The following is a 16,642-nucleotide window of genomic DNA, read 5'->3' on the forward strand; positions in this document are numbered from 1 at the left end:
CTGGCTTTGAACATTGAATCCTTTCAAGTATAAGATATGGCACCTTATTGAAATTCTTAAATGAAGAATTTCAGCCTGGCATTTCATAAACAGCTGTCCCCTGTTCTGCCTTAAAAATGGAGTCAAAGTTTTGCTGTTGATGGGAAAGTTATTTCAGTGCAATATGAAACAAAACAGAATTCAAAACTAATTATGTGTACTTTTAGTACCACTATTAACATTTTTATTTCTTACCAATCATTTTTTCTGTGTATGTATCTTATGGAGAATTTTACTTAAAAGAAACAAAAACAGTACATGAGATAATTCATACCTTGCTATTGAAAACCTTTTGCATTGATTTTATTATCAAATTACTGTTTAACCCTGGCTTTATGTCTCAGTTTGGGTAAATATCCTACCGTTTTCCTCTAATATCCTACCGTTTTCCTCTAATCTCTCGCAATTAAATTCATTGGGATGGGTTTACAGCGTTCTTACCAGCTTTGCTCAGAAACTAGTGTGGGCAGCTGTCCTCTTTTGCTGGGTGTTCCCCTCCCGGCTTTCATCTTTTCTCTAATCAGAGGAACTAGAGAGAAAGTAATCAGGTCCCTTCTGAGCAGTTCTGATTATCATATGCATATTTATTTTTTTTACCTCACTTGGACCTGAAAGCTATATTAAAGCATGCTTTCCTTTTTCATCCATCAGAATTAAATAATACATTCATGCATGTGTCATGTCTGTTGATACTTTTACATCTGGATCAGCTGTTCCAGTATTCTCTCCCCTTCTTCAGATAACATAAATAGGGGTAAAGTGAAATAAAATTTACATCATTATGTCTATAACATGTATTCCATCTAAAATGGAATTGGAGAAAAATGCTTTTTAAAATATACAGCTATTTAAAAGGAATAATTAGTAAATATTAATATGAGAAAGTCACTCTGCTTTGTGTTCTAGAGGTTGTGTAAATGGCTACAAAGAGTTAATGTTCTACTAGGAACAGTAAGGCTCATAGCTTCTAGGTTGTTTCCATTGAATATATTTATTGTTTGCTGTATTTAGGGCTTCTTGTTTTAAGAATTCTGTAGTGCAGTTAGGAAAATAAAACAGTTTTGTTCAACAGAACCTTTGAATACCTGCAATATGCCAATTGCTGTTCTAACTGCTAGGATATGGTAGTGTACAAAACAAAGTCCCTGCCCCCTTAAGCTTCCAACCTAGTGAGAGAGATGAACGATAAGCAAGTGCACATTATCATCATAGCAGATGCTATAAAGAAAAGAAAACAGGATTAGGAATGAAAAGGATGGTCAGCAGGACTTCTGAGAAGGTAACATTTGAGAGATCTAGAGAAGTGAGAAAGAAGCCCCGAGGCTCCTGGGATAAGCCTCCTAGTCTGTGGGAAGAGCAAGTGCTGAGCTCCCTGATGAGGGAACATAATTAACACGTTCGTGGGGCAGGCACTAGAAGGCCCCCGTGACAAGAGTGGAATGTACGTGTGGGGGGCAGTGGGAGAAAGACCAGCCAGGTGGTCAGGTGTCAGATAATGAGCCTCTTGTGTGGCAAGGACCTTTGAAAATCCATCCAGCAGGAACTGAGAGTAGAGGCAGGATATGAACACCGGAGCTGTGGTAGTCACTGCTGCTGGAGGTGCAGGAGAGGTGGTTTAGTGTATGAAAGCTTCATCCAGAAGGGATGATTTTAAATGATTGGCTTGATCTAGCTCGTCTGAGTGGGGTGGGTAGGGATCCTGAAGGAAAGGCTGGGAATGAAAAGTGGTGAACTGTGAGAAGACTGGCCACATTATACTTGAAAAACAGTCCCTTGGTGAAAGGATGGGGCTAGAGATGTAGTTTGGACCAAACTATGACACAGAATATCTTTTTAATGGGGCTTTGTCCGTAATCCAAATCTAAATTCATTAGAGTGATACTTTAAAAATATGTTTAAACAGGGTGGGCCATGGTGGCTCAGTGGCAGAGTTCTCGCCTGCCATGCCGGAGACCTGGGTTCACTTCCCAGTGCCTGCCCATGTAAAAAAAAAATATATATATATATATGTTTAAAGAGAATTCAAAGAGGTTTATAAAGAGGGACATTAAAAAAAAATCCCACGTATGCTTAGTAGTACCAAACATGACAAAACTATTTTGGAGAATTAAAGCATTAACTTTTTTCCTTTTAATTATCAAAAAGGAGGAAAGAAATAGCTTCCCAAATTAGTTATTGTGCTGATACAAAAGTCAATGTGTCTTTCTTTTTTAGGGTGGTTATTTGTTTTCTTGTTTAATAATTCTGTGTATTTTTATTAAAGCAAATCTCTAGCTGGACTAAAGTTTCAAAACAGTAAGTGTACAAAAACAGAACATACACCCAAGTCATTTGGAACTCTTTTATTTAGCTCAGGTCAGAGGATTATGTTTGTCTCTCTTCCTTATCATGTCCTTTAATGTGTTATTTCAACAGTGCTCAGAGGAATAAATATATCCATATTTCTTTCACTGTTAACTTTACTCCTTACCTCTCCCCTGCCCCACCCCCATCTTTTTTAAAATAAATTTTTCTTTCAGGAATGGTTGTATGCTTTTTAGCACAACTTAAGGTTTTTACCTAATACAAATTCTCCTTTATAAAATTTGATGATTCTAGTTATAAAATAAATCCTTAACAGTTTTATTTTTTAGTATTTTAAAATAGTTTATACTGGATTTATTTAAAAGCCATTAAAGATGCTCTCTGTTTTAAATGGAAATACTGCCACCTTGTGTTATACACAGCAAAATTTAGTGTTGGATAAACTGAAAATCACTAATTGGGGTTACTGCCTTCTGAGAAAAAGGTGTCTTTCTAAAGTTATCTTACTGGCTAACCTGTGTTTTTAAATGTTTCACCAAAGCGAAATTTGTCACACATGCAAGATGAAATAACTATGAAGTCAAATCAGAGGGAGCATCAAAACATTCAGGTAAAAAAAAAAAAGCATTTGGTATTTTTCTTTACAAAGAATGCCAGTGGTGTTTTGGTAGGGGTGGAAGATATGAGGGAGTAGAAATGTAGCCAAGATGAGTAGGGCAGGTTGGTATGGTTTGAGATTTTGTTTTCCTGCCCAGTCCCTTTATAAAGGGATATAAATGTTTGAGTTGGTGTTATATAATTGTCATATACTATTAGAAGTATGCTATTGAAAGTGTTGTTTTAATAAATATTAGGAAATAATATAACTAACAATATTATATAACTTGATTTAAGTGTATGTATTTTGCACTGTGTACCAAATTTGTGTTCATTTTGGAAAATTAATTATGGTGATGAAAGTGATGGTTATTAGTGTTACATAAAATAAAATCTGAACCTTTGAAGTATTTTTAAATTTTGATTATGAAATATAATTTTGTTAAATTAACCACACAGTGCTTTTTACTTTTGTTTTGTTGGCAAAATTAAAAAAAAATAATTAGTATGTGGGGTGCATAGGTGGTTCAGTGGTAGAATGCTCGCCTTCAATGTGGGAGACCCAAGTTCGTTTCCTGGACCATGCACCTAAAAATAAATAAATAAGTAAAAAATAATAATTAGTATGTGGATTATATTGACGCAAGAACCCATAATTAAACAACTTATTTTATGACTGAAACACCATTAAAGTATAAATTGAATAGCTGTTTTTCATATGATAAATCAAAAGCATTTTACTTAGGTTTTCATGCTTTGAACATTGTTTACTATGTAGTGTTGAGAGAATGAACTGTAGCATTGCTTTTTAGAGGCTTACATATCTTATCAGAGCACTGAAATGCTGATTAATTTAACAAAGCATTAGAATAATTCCATAAACTTGAGAGATGTTAAATAAAATAAAAAATGTCATATTCTTCTGCCATTTTCTATTTCTAAATGATGCTTTTCCAAGAAATTTGTTAGGATCATGAAGTTTTGCTCACTTGTAGATAGCTGTATTAGATATATGGAATAGTAATTTTCAATATTATTTCTGATCTGTAGATTTTAAGTCATTTGAGTGTTTATCATTGAAATGCTATTTTTTTTTAAATTTAAAGCTGTTTTATATATGTTTATAATCTGTATGTGATAAAGAATTACTTTTTTTACTTCTATAAGCATTGCTCATTTAAGGTTACTCTGGCCCTGTTATTTTTATTTAAGGATCTGGAGATGGAAAATGAGGACTTGAAAGAGAGGTTGAGAAAAATTCAACAAGAGCAAAGAATACTGTTGGATAAAGTCAATGGTTTACAATTACAACTAAATGAGGTAAACAGTCTCCATAACACAAAACGTCTAAAAATGATTTTACTACCAATAACCATCACTAATAATAAATTGTTAATGATCACCTCCCACATTCAAGTCATGGAGATAAAATCAGATCATCACCCTTGAGAAATTGTATCTTACTTGGGTATTAGTGAAATCAATGATTTCATGTGATAGCGCATTTTAAATACCAAGCTGGATGAATAAAACTACAGATACATCTAGATATCTGTGGTTGGAACTATGTATCATCAGAGTTAAAGAGGTTGGAAAGGAGAAACAGACTGGCAGAAATCATATCAGCAACTAGAGGGACCAACAGTATCTTCAATATGCTAATAGAAAAGAGCCTTCAACCTAGAATTTTATCCCCAAACAATCATTCAAGCCTGTGGGCAAAATGACATTTTTAGAATTCCAAAGACGAAGAGAGTTGACCACCCATTGATCCTCAGTAAAATAACTGTTAAAGAATGTACCTCAGCATGAAGGAAAATAAACATAGGCAAGATGTGGGATATAAGAAACACTGGTGATTCCAGAAATTGATCACATATCTTGGTAAAATTAAGTATTCACTCTAAAAATAAATTACTGACTTTTGTATGGTCAAATGTAGGATTACACTTTGTAGTTAATTTAACAGTTTGAACACATGTATTTACTTTATCTTCCAGTCAAATCCCCGCTGTAAAGACAGGAAAGGGACATTTCAAAAGACCTAATTTTTCAGGACAAATAGAATAGGAGTGGACACCACACCAACAAAATTTTGGTTCTGGAAAGCAGATGAATGAATAATAAATGACTTAACAGACTTGAAATAAATCTGACGGCAGGATTGAGGCAAGCCAAGAAATGAAATGACTTATAATGCAGAACTACTAAAAGGCTTAGTAATTGGAGGTACCATGTACCTCTAGATTTGGGGGAAAAACAGAAAGATTGGTTATAAATCTGTTTAAGAAGCAGACTCCTAAATCCTCTACCTCATTCTATTAGCCTCAACTGCTTCTCTTTACTCTTTTACCCTAAGTAGAAGATTATAGGTTAAATCTCTGTAGAGATTAAATAGAAGGTTTCTGAACTGGGGGACACTGGGTATAGCTGAGATGGGAGTATCATACTAAAAGCAACAGTGAATGTTGACATTCTTATGCTTAATATAACACCCCCACCCCCAGTTCTTATCTCTCCGCCAGAGGACTGGGCAGCCAGGTTTCGATTGCAGGTAAGATATTGGAAGTCTTCTTGGAGGCATTTTTTCTAGCCCAAGGAGGAAATAATTTAGAGTACTGAAATCGAGTTAAATATGAGCAAAACAAGGTACCAGGCATCTGAGGAGGACCCTAACTATGGAAGAAGATACAGACTAATCAAACGCAAAAGCATCTTGGAAGAAATAAATGTTCTTTTCTTTTCAAAAGCCTGTATTAATATCTTCAGTGAAACCAGACGATACACATCTGTGAATTAAGAATAGGATTTTTTAAAAAAGAAACCTTCAGATACCAAAGAAGAGTTTTTTTGGAAACGAGAAATATAAGTAAAACATAGTAAGAGTTAGAAGATAAAGTTGAGGAAATTCATGACCAATTAAAAAGATACCTTCAGAACTGTGAAGAAAATAATTTTCATCCCAGAATTCTATAAATAGCCAAATGCCTTTTCAAATCAGAGGACACCATAAAGATAATTTAGACATGTAAGATGTATTAGTTATCTGTTGATATTGAACAAATTGCCCTCAAATTTAACAGCTTAAAACAACAAATACTTATTATCTCATACACTTATAGAAGTTGAGGGATTGGAATGGTTTAGCATGGTGGTGCTGACTTAGTGTCCATCATAAAATTGCAAATCAGGCTGTCAGCTGGGATTGCAGCATCTGAAGGACTGGCGGTTCTGCTTCCAAGCCATGCATGTTAACTTCGACAGAGGTTTTAGTCCCTAGTCATGAGTTCTCTCCACAGCAGCTTTGAACAACAAAATTAGCATATTGATGACCTAATATATGTATATATTTAGCCTTGGACTTAATAAACACAAAATTTATATTCCTTTCAAGTATACGAGAATAGTGACACAGATGTTTATTTCAATATTCTTTAGATAATATTTAAAATATTGAAATAGTATATTATATATACACTCATGTACATGTGATATATTCACAATAAAAAAGTTAATTAAAAAAAAGCAATTCCCTGGCAACGTGGGCCAGAACTCTGGGGATTCGCTGGGACCTGGCATCATGGGATTGAGAAAGCCTTCTTTACAAAAAGGGGAGGAAAGAAATGAGACAAAATAAAATTCCAGTGCCTGAGAGATTTCAGAGTCAAGAGGTTATCTTGGAGGTTATTCTTAAGCATTATATAGATCCCTTTTTAGTTTATGGTGTATTGTAGCCACTGGAGGGAAGTACCTGAAACTGTTGAGCTGTGTTCCAGTAGCCTTGATTCTTGAAGACGTTGTATAAAGATATAATGTTTACAGTGTAACTTTGTGATTGTGAAAACCTTGTATCAGTGCTCCTTTTATCTAGGCTATGGACAGATGAGTAAAAAATATGAATAAAAAATAAATAATAGGGCAGTGCAATGGTGGCTCAGTGGCAAATTCTTGCCTGCCACTCTGGAGACCCGGGTTCGATATCCAGTGCCTGCCCATGCAATCAATCAATCAATCAATAATAGGGTTATAATGGGTAAAATAAATTGAGTAGATTGAAATATTAGTGGTCAATGAGAGGGAGGGTTAAGGGATGGGATGTATAAGTTTTTTCTTTTTTCTTTTTCTGGAGTGATGCAAATGTTCTAAAAATGATCATTGTGATGAACACACAACTATGTGATGATATTGTAAGCCAATGATTATATACTACGTATGGACTATATGTGTTATACACCACGTATGGACTATATATGCCTGATGATTTGTCAATAAAAATATATTTTTAAAAGGTTACTAAACAACAACAGCAAAAGAGCAGGAATCAGTAATTTAGGTGTATGTTAATAACACAGGTCTGAACTGTAGTTGGAGCTATGGAATTAGACAAGGAAGAGTAGATGGAAGATGTGGGGGCATGAACTGGTAGGACTTAGTGATTGATGGGGTCTCAAGAGAAACAAAAGTATTTCTGAGCCTGTTTGGTGAAAAGAATGAAAGATAGTAATTTATGAAAGTACGTAGACATTTTCTTCTCATATCCTTGACCCCAGTATTAAAGATGTGTGGCAGTCTTTTTAAAATAAACTTTCAAGGTCACACCTTTTAAAATAAACTTTCAAGATTAAAATAATTTTTTCTCTTTCTTGTTTTTTTATTTAGGAAGTAATGGTTGCTGATGATCTAGAAAATGAGGTAGGATGATAAATTTTATTATAAAGCTGCGAAAATGTTAATGTAAGTTGAAGATAATATTGTGGTAGTGGTTTAAATCTGAATTGAGATGGAGATAAGGATTCTGTTTCTGATTATTGTTAAAGGGGAGAAAGAAAGTCTACTATGTGACTGTAATTGTATACTTTGAGAAAATGGCATGGATTATCATGAACGTTTTGTTGTAACTGCTTTCAAATGGATCATTTCCTGTGAAACTTTTTGAAAAGATGAAAATTCTAAATATTATAAAGAAATGCCTGAAAATAATAAATTTAAAATAAGTAGCCCAAATTTGTTTCTTTGTATTATATGTTTTATTAATATATTTTTAGAAATTACCAACTCTACTAATAATTAAAACTCACCAGATTGGGAAATTCATTATTTTCTCCAATCTCCAAAGTAATTCACATTTTCTAAACCATATTTTTAACCCAATTTAAAGCAAAATGTAAATTTCTTCTGTATTTATTCCTTTCCATTTCAGAAAGAAAAGCTAAAGTCGCTTTTGGCAGCTCAAGAAAAGCAACATGAAGAAAGCTTAAGAACTATTGAGGCTCTGAAAAACAGATTTAAATATTTTGAGGTATGGAAAGCTTAGATAAATTATTTCATATAATTCATAATAGTTGGTGGGAAGGGGTTTTGGGGTCAAACTTGAATTTGAGTTACCACTTTGTTCTTTATAGTGTGACCTTGGGAACATTTTTTAAAGTCTTTGAGCTTTTGTTGCCTCTTTAGCAGAACTGGGGTGATGAGTCCTTTCTCCATAGAGATGTTATAAAGATTAATTGAGAGCATTGAAATTGACTAGTGTGTAATAAACCTTCATTTTCCTTCCTGTTTCTCTTTTTCAACCATTCTCATTTTTCATCCTTACCTTTTCAAAACTTAATTTTTTTATTTGTAAATTTGCAATGATTATGATAATAACAAAGAGTCATATAAATGAATAGTGGTATTTCCAGGATTATGTTGGAAAGGATTTGTGTGTAAGTGGATTAGTTAGAAAACTTTTTCGTGAGAGTAAGTGGTATGTTAATAAAGCCAAGATTATGTACTTATCTTTGGTTGGATCAGTTAGCTTTTAGTTTTTCCAAGTTCATACTGTTTTTTTTTTTTTTTTTTTTTTTACTTTTTATTGAAATATGATATAGATTAAAATGTACACATAATGTAAGTGTTGAGTTGAAGACTTTTTACAATCCAAACACATCCAGGTCAAGACACAGAACATTACCATGTTCTTAGAACATTAGCAATCCTAGAAGCTACCAGCATGGTGGAGTGGTGGTTTGAAACTGTATATACCCTAGAAAAGCATGTTCTTAAAGTTATCCATTCCTATGGCATGGACCCATTGTAGGATCTTTTGATGATGCTACTTCAGTTAGGGAGTGACCCTTCCTCATTCAGAATGGGTCTTAATCCTGTTACTGGAGTCCTTTATAAAGGGGATGAATACTGAGAGAAAGTCAGGGAAGCAAGAAGCTGAAATCAACAAAATCCAGAAGAAAAAGATCAGCAGAAGCTACCATGTGCTTTACCATTTGACAGAGGAGTCCAGGATCCTTGGCAGCCAGTCTTTTGGAAGGAAGCATCATCTTGATGATGCCTTGATTTGGGCATTTTCAGTGCCTCAAAACTGTAAGTTTGTAAGCTAATAAATTCCCATTAATGGTATCTGCCTTAAGCAGCCTGGGAAGCTAAAACAGGTGGGTAGCTTCTTGTCATACCCACTCTACCTGCACCAAGGGTAACCAATTTCCTGACATTTAACTGCATAGATTCATTCTGCAAGGCTGTGTATATTTTATAAATGTTGTTCTTCTTGAGGGGCATCGTGAAAAGGGTGGCTGACTTAGTAAAATCTTTTATCCTTATTGGGGAATAACTCTAAAATGCTTAACAAGGTAATTTCTTTTCTTTATAACTAAAAAGATATTTATGAAGCTATGAAAAATATAAAAACATGGATAATCTCACATACTAATATTGCATGAAAGTAATCAGACACAAAGAATACATATATATGATTCCATTTTTATAAAGCTTAAAAGCAGGCAAAACTGATCTATGGTGTTAGAAGTCAGTGTAGAGGCCACCCTTTGATGAGGGGTTACTGAATAGGATAGTCCATTAGGAAGCTAGTAGAGAACTGAAAATGTTCTGTATTTTGATCTGGGTAGTGACTACACAAAGTATACATATTTAGAAATTTATTGAGCAGTACATTTAATATTTGTACACTTTACTGTATATGAGTTTTGTCTTGGCACATTTAAAAAAATAGGTCAAAACAAGAGTGTATTTATATATCTGTATGCATAGAATCAAGATTATTCAGAAACACAATTGCATAAGCAAAAGAATGATTCAGTATAGTAGCTTTTTTCATCTTTGAAGACTTCTTTTAAATTGTTTTAAAATTTCACAACCTAAAATTTTTCCTTTTGCTCACATTCAAATATATAGGTCACTGCTGATAATTAGGTTCACAATGTTGTGCTACTATCTCTGCCACTCATTACCAAATTTTTTCCATCATCCCTGATAGAAATTCTGTATTATTTAAGCATTCCCTACCCTACCCCTGATAACCTATATTCTAGTTTCTGACTCAGTGAATTTGCTTATTCTAATTATTTCATTTCAGTAAGATCATATAGTATTTGTCCTTTTAGTTCAGGATTATTTCAGTCCACATGATGTCTTCAAGGTTCCTTCATGCCATTGTATAATTTGGAACGTCATTCTGTTTTTTTTTTTTTTTTTACATGGGCAGGCACCGGGTATCGAACCCAGGTCCTTTGGCGTGGCAGGCAAGCGTTCTTGCTGCTTAGCCACTGTGGCCCATTTCATTCTGTTTTATGGCCAAATAATATTTCATTGTATGTATATACCACGTTTTGTTTATTCATTCCTCAGTAGATGGGACACTTGGGTTGTTTCCATCTTTTGGTAATTTTGAATAATGCTGCTATGAACATTAATGTGCAAATATCTTTTTGAGTTCCTCCTTTCAATTCTTTTGTGTTTATAACTAGAAGTGGGATTACAAGGTTTTTCTATACTTAACTTTCTGAGGAATTGTCAGTCTGTCTTCAACACCACTGCACCATTATATTTTGCCACCAGCAATGAGAGAGTGTTCCTGTTTCTTCAAATCCTCTACAACATTTGTAATTTTAAAATTTTTAAATAGTAGCCATTCTACTAGGTGTGAACTGGTATCTTATTGTGGTTTTGATTTGTATTTCCCCAATGGCAAATGATGTTGAGAATCTTTTCATATATTTATAGGTCATTTGTATATTTTCTTTGAAGAAAATTCTATTCAAGTCTGTTGCTTGTTTTTTAATTGAGTTGTTGGTCTTTCTGTTGTTGAGTTGCAGGATTTCTTTATATATTCTGGATATTAAATACTTCTTGGATATGTGGCTTCCAAATATTTTCTCCCATTGTTTAGGTTGTCTTTTTACAGTCATGATAAAGTCATTTGATGCACTAAAAATTTTTATTTTAATGAAATCCAATTCATTATTTTTTTTCATTTGTTGCTTGTGCTTTGGGTATAAAGTCTAAGAGACCATTGCCTAATACAAGGTCCTAGAGAGGCTTCTCTATGTTTTCTTATAGGTGTTTTATAATTTGGGCTATTTTTAGGTCTTTGATCCATTTTCAGTTGATTTTTGTGTATGGTGTGAGGTAGGGGTCCATGTTCCTTCTTTAGCATGTGAACATTCAGTTTTCTTAGCATTGTTTGTTGAAGAGTCTGTTCTTTTCCATTTGGGTAGATATGGTACTCTTGTTATAAATGAATTGGCCATCAATGTGAGGATTAATTTCTGAATTCTCAATTCAGTTTCATTGGACTCTAAGTCTATCCTTGTGCCAGTACCATACTTTTTGATTCCTGTGGTTTTGTAGTAAATTTTAAGGTCAGGAAATGAGAGTCCTTCAACTTTGTTCCTTTTTAAGATGCCTTTGGGCATTCAGGGCCCCTTATATATAAGTTTGGTGATTGACATTTCTGTTTCTTCAAAGAAGGCTGTTGGAACATTGACTGGGATTGTGTTGAACTTGTAAATAAATTTTGGTAGAACTGACATCTTAATTTTTAGTCTTCCAATACATGAACATGAAATGGGCTTCCATTTATTTAAGTCTTCTTTGATTTCTTTTAGCAATGTTTTGTAGTTTTCTGTGTATAAGTCCTTTACATCCTTGGTTAGATTTATTTCTAGGGAGATGATTCTTTTATTTGCTACTGTAAATGGAATTTTTTCTTGATTCCTTCTTCTGACTGTTTATTACTAGTGTATAGAAACAATACTGATTTCTGAGTATTAATTTCTACCCACCATTTTGCTAAATTCATTTATTAGTTCTAGTTGCTTTGTCATGTAGTTTTCAAGACTTCTTGTATATAAGGTCATGTCATCTGCAAATAGGGAACATTTTACTGCTTGTTTTCCAATTTGGATGCCTTTTATTTGTTTTTCTTGCCTCATTGCTCTGGCTATACCTTCCAGTACAATGTTGACAGTGTCCATACTTTTTTTGTTCCTGATCTCAAAGAAACTTTCAGTCTTTCACCATTAAATAGGATGTTATCTGTGGGTATTTAGTATATACCCTTTATTATGTTGAGGAAGTTCCTTTTGTTCCTACTGTTCTACATGCTTTTATCAAGAAAAGGTGCTGGATTTTGTCATGTGCCTTTTCTGCATCAATTGAGATGATAGTGTTTTTTCCCCTTGTTCTGTTAATGTGATGTATTATATTAATTGATTTTTTTATATTAAACCACCTTTACATACCTGAGATAAATTCAAATTGATCTTGGTGTTTAATTCTTTTAATGCAAGCTAGATTTGGTTTGCTGACATTTTGTTGAGGATTTTTTAAATTCATGAGGGATATTGGTCTGTAATTTTCTTTTCTTGTGTTATCTTTATATGGTTTTGGTATGAAAGTGATGCTTTTCTCATAGAATGATTTGACAGAGTTTGAGCAGGACTAGTATTAATTCTGCTTGTAATATTTGGTAAAATTCACCAGTGAAGCCATTTGGTACTGGACTTTTCGTTGTTAGTAGGTTTTTAATTACTGATTACTCTTTTCTAGTTATTGGTTAGTTGAGACCTTTTACTCCTTGAGTCAGTGTAGGCAGTTTGTGTGTTTCTAGGAATTTATAAATTTCATATATCTTACCTAATTTGTTGGCATATAGTTTGTCATGGTTAGGGACAGGTGTCAACTTGGCCAAGTTGTGGTACCTGTTCATCTGATTGGGCAAGCGCTGGCCTGTCTGTTGCAATGAGGACATTTCATAGGATTAGGTCATGATCACGTCAGCTACATCCACAGCTGATTCCATTTGTAATCAGCCAAAGGGGAGTGTCTTCTGCAATTAGTGATGCTAAATGCAATCATGGGAAGCCTTTTAAGGAGGACTCAGAGGAGACAGGTTGCATTCCTGCTTTGGCTGGTCAGCCTCTCCTGTGGAGTTCATCCAGGCCATCCATTGGAGTCATCGGCTTCGCAGCCTGCCCTGTGGATTTTGGACTCTGCATTCCTACGGTCACGTGAGACACTTTCATAAATTTTATATTTGCAAGTGTTCCCTGTTGATTCTGTTTCTCTAGAGAACCCTAACTAATACATAGTTGTTCATAGTATCCTTGTCTAGTCCTTTTTATTTCTGTAGAGTCAATAGTAATGTCCCCCTTTTCATTTTTGATTTTAATTATTTGTGTCCTCTCTCTCTCTTTTTCCCTTTGTCAATTCTAGCTAAAGCTTTGTTAATTTTATTGTTCTTTTCAAAGAACTGACTTGGCTTTGTTGTTTGTCTCATTTTTTAAAATTCTCAATTTCATTTGTTTCTGCTCTATTCTGTTAATTCCTTCCTTCTGCTCATTTTGGGTTAAGCGTGCTTATCTTTTTCTAGATCCTTCAGTTTTGAAGTTAGGTCTTTGATTTAAGATCTTTCTTCTTTTTTTTTTTATTTTAACATGGGCAGGCTCCAGGAAATGAACCTGGGTCTTCAGCATGCCACTGAGCCGCTATGTTAGTTTGCTAGCTGCCGGAATGCAATATACCAGAAACAGAATGGCTTTCAAAAAGGGAAATTTAATAAGTTTCTAGTTTACAGCTCTAAGGTTGAGAACATGTCCCAATTAAAACAAGTCTATAGAAACGTCCATTCTGAGGCATCCAGGGAAAGATACTGCATTTCAAGAAGATGTACAGGGTTTCTCTCTTAAGTGAGAAGGCACATGGCAAACACAGTCAGGATTTTCTCTCATTTGGAAAGGCACATGGCGAACATGGCATCATCTGGTAGCTTCCTCTCTTGGCTTCCTATTTCATGAAGCACCCCAAGAGGTGTTTTCCTTCTTCATCTACAAAGGTCGCTGGTTGGTACACTCTCTGCTTCTTGTGGCTGTCGTTCTTCTCTGCTTTCTCTGAATCTTTCGCATTCTCCAAAATCTTTCTTCTTTTATAGGATTCCAGTAAACTAAGCAGGACCCACCCAAATGGGTGGAGACATGTCTCCACCTCATCCAGCTTAACAATCACTCTTGATTGAATCACATCTCCAGGGAGATGATCTAATTACAGTTTCAAATATACAGTACTGAATAGGGATTAAAAGAATCAGCTGCCTTTACAAAATGAGATTAGAATTAAAACATGACTTTTCTAGGGTATAGACATCCTTTCAAACCGGCACAGCCCCTTTGCCCACCCTTCTTTTTTTGATATATGCACTTAGAGCTATAAATTTCCCACTTAGCACTTTATTTGCTACATTAGATAAGTTTTGTTATGTTGTGTTTTCATTTCTATTTACTTCAATATATTTCCTCATTTCTATTGTGATTTCCTCTTTGAACCGTTGGTTTCCCACTGATTTTGGAATTTGCCATTTTCCCCTCTGTTATTAATTTTTTTTTTTAAATACCAAAAAACACAAAGCAAATGCAAACATTCCTATTTTGTTCATTCCGTTCTACATATATAATCAGTAATTCATAATATCATCACATAGTTGCATATTCATCATCATAATCATTTCTTGGAACATTTGCATCTATTCAGAAAAAGAAATAAAACGAAAACAGAAAAAAAAATTATACATACCATACTCCTTACCCCTCCCTTTCATTGATCATTAGCATTCCAAACTAACTTTATTTTACCTCTGTTATTAATTTTTAGCTGCATCCTAGTATGGCCAGAGAAAATATGTGGTATGATTTCAGTATTTTTGAATATATTGAGACTTTTTATGACCATATATACGGTGTGTCCTGGAGAATGATCCATGTGCACTGGAGAAGAATGTGTATTTTGGGGAAGCATTCTATATATCTGCCAAGTTGAATTGGTTTAGCGTATCATTCAAGTCTTGTGTATCCTCCTGATGTTCTGTCTCGATGGTCTATCCATTATTATGTTGAGTTTTTTTTAATCTGTTCTGCCAATCTTTGCTTTTTTACTGGAGAGTTTAATTCATTTACATTTAAAATGACTACTGGTGATGTAGGACTTTCTTCTTCCATTTTGTTATTTGGTTTTTGTAAGTCTTATACTTTTTTTGACCCTCAGTTCGTCTTCTAATGCCTATTTTAATACTTGTTTAATTTTTTGTATAATAGTGTTTTGAGTCCTTTCTCATTTCTTTCTGAGTATGTTTTTCATGTATATTTTTTGTAGTTACCACAGGGTTAAAATTGAGCATCCTAAATCTATAACAGTTATATTTGATTTGATACCAACTTAACTGTAATAGTATACCCATGCCCTGTTCCTTTACAAACTCTCTCTTAAGATTAGTGTGAAAATAATAAAAAAGCTATCATTTTCATAGCACTGATCATGTGCCAGGTACTGCTTTATGCACTCGACATGTATTGAATAAACACATCAACCCTATATGTGGTAGGTTTTACTATTATCTCTACTTTATAAATGAGGAAATTGAGGCACAGAGAGGTTTAAAGAAAACTTACTCAGAAGGGATTTCACAAATAGCAAATGACAGAGATAGACTTTGAACCCAGGCAGTCTGGCTCCTTTGTGCTTTTAACTACAATACTAGCTTTACTTTTAAAATACGTTGAATGAGAAAATACAGATGGGCATTCTGAAGTATTCATCAAGGTCTGACACTTATAATTGGGGTACTGTTTATTGCTTTTCTTCTCAAAGGTGAGATCTCTGTCATGTCTCAAGAATCAGATGCTTTTCTATAGCCTTTCAAAAACATAGACATATCTGTAATTTTCAATAAGATCATAATAAATTATAGAAAAATAACTTATTTTTCTTATAGAACAATACTATATATTTTCTTATAGAACAATACTATATATTAGAAAAGTTGGAATATATAGTTATGCTAAAAGCACAAAATGAACACCTGCAAATCCCAGTACTCAGTAATAATGATTATTAACACTTTATGGATATCCTTCCAGACATTTTCTTTCTATATAATTTGCATATTACATATACATTTAACAATTGGGGTCATATTATACATCCTGTTGTGTAACTTATTTCACTCAATATAATAAGGACATTTTCTCCAGTTAGTATGTTCTTGTTGTGATGAAGTTTTAAAATAGAAACAATTTTTATTTTCAAAAAGAAAACTACAGAGACAGGGCCCTCTTTATATGTGACTAGTATTTACAAAGGCAGCCATTAAAAACTAAGAAACATTGAATATTCATTGTCTCATCTCACATACTTTAAAGATTATTGTATGTTGCTGACAGAATTACTATTTTACATGTAATAATTAATGTGTAGGTATTTTCCTTATGTTTATAGAAATAATACGGGAAAATATGGATCTTTTGGAAGCCAACTTTATAGATACATTTGTTTTCACTTGAGTAATTAAGGAAAGGCAACAAACCCAAAGTAAATTTTTTGTATTCCTTTGTGCCTACCACGCACTGATCACATATGA

General features: G+C 33.8%; 1 protein-coding gene across 6 annotated transcripts in view; it reads left to right on the forward strand.

The window, feature by feature from the left end:
- The window catches only part of UACA (uveal autoantigen with coiled-coil domains and ankyrin repeats), a 150,929-nt gene that overhangs the window by 104,942 nt on the left and 29,345 nt on the right, over nt 1-16,642 (forward strand). For all 6 annotated transcript variants that reach the window (XM_077123912.1, XM_077123915.1, XM_077123914.1 and 3 more), the window contains 4 exons: nt 2,885-2,953; nt 4,153-4,260; nt 7,600-7,632; nt 8,141-8,239. In XM_077123912.1, the coding sequence (XP_076980027.1) occupies nt 2,885-2,953; nt 4,153-4,260; nt 7,600-7,632; nt 8,141-8,239 (309 nt within the window). The remainder of the gene's footprint in view (nt 1-2,884; nt 2,954-4,152; nt 4,261-7,599; nt 7,633-8,140; nt 8,240-16,642) is intronic.

Source organism: Tamandua tetradactyla, chromosome 12, assembly GCF_023851605.1.
Source record: "Tamandua tetradactyla isolate mTamTet1 chromosome 12, mTamTet1.pri, whole genome shotgun sequence".
NCBI classification, from domain to species: Eukaryota; Metazoa; Chordata; class Mammalia; order Pilosa; family Myrmecophagidae; genus Tamandua; species Tamandua tetradactyla.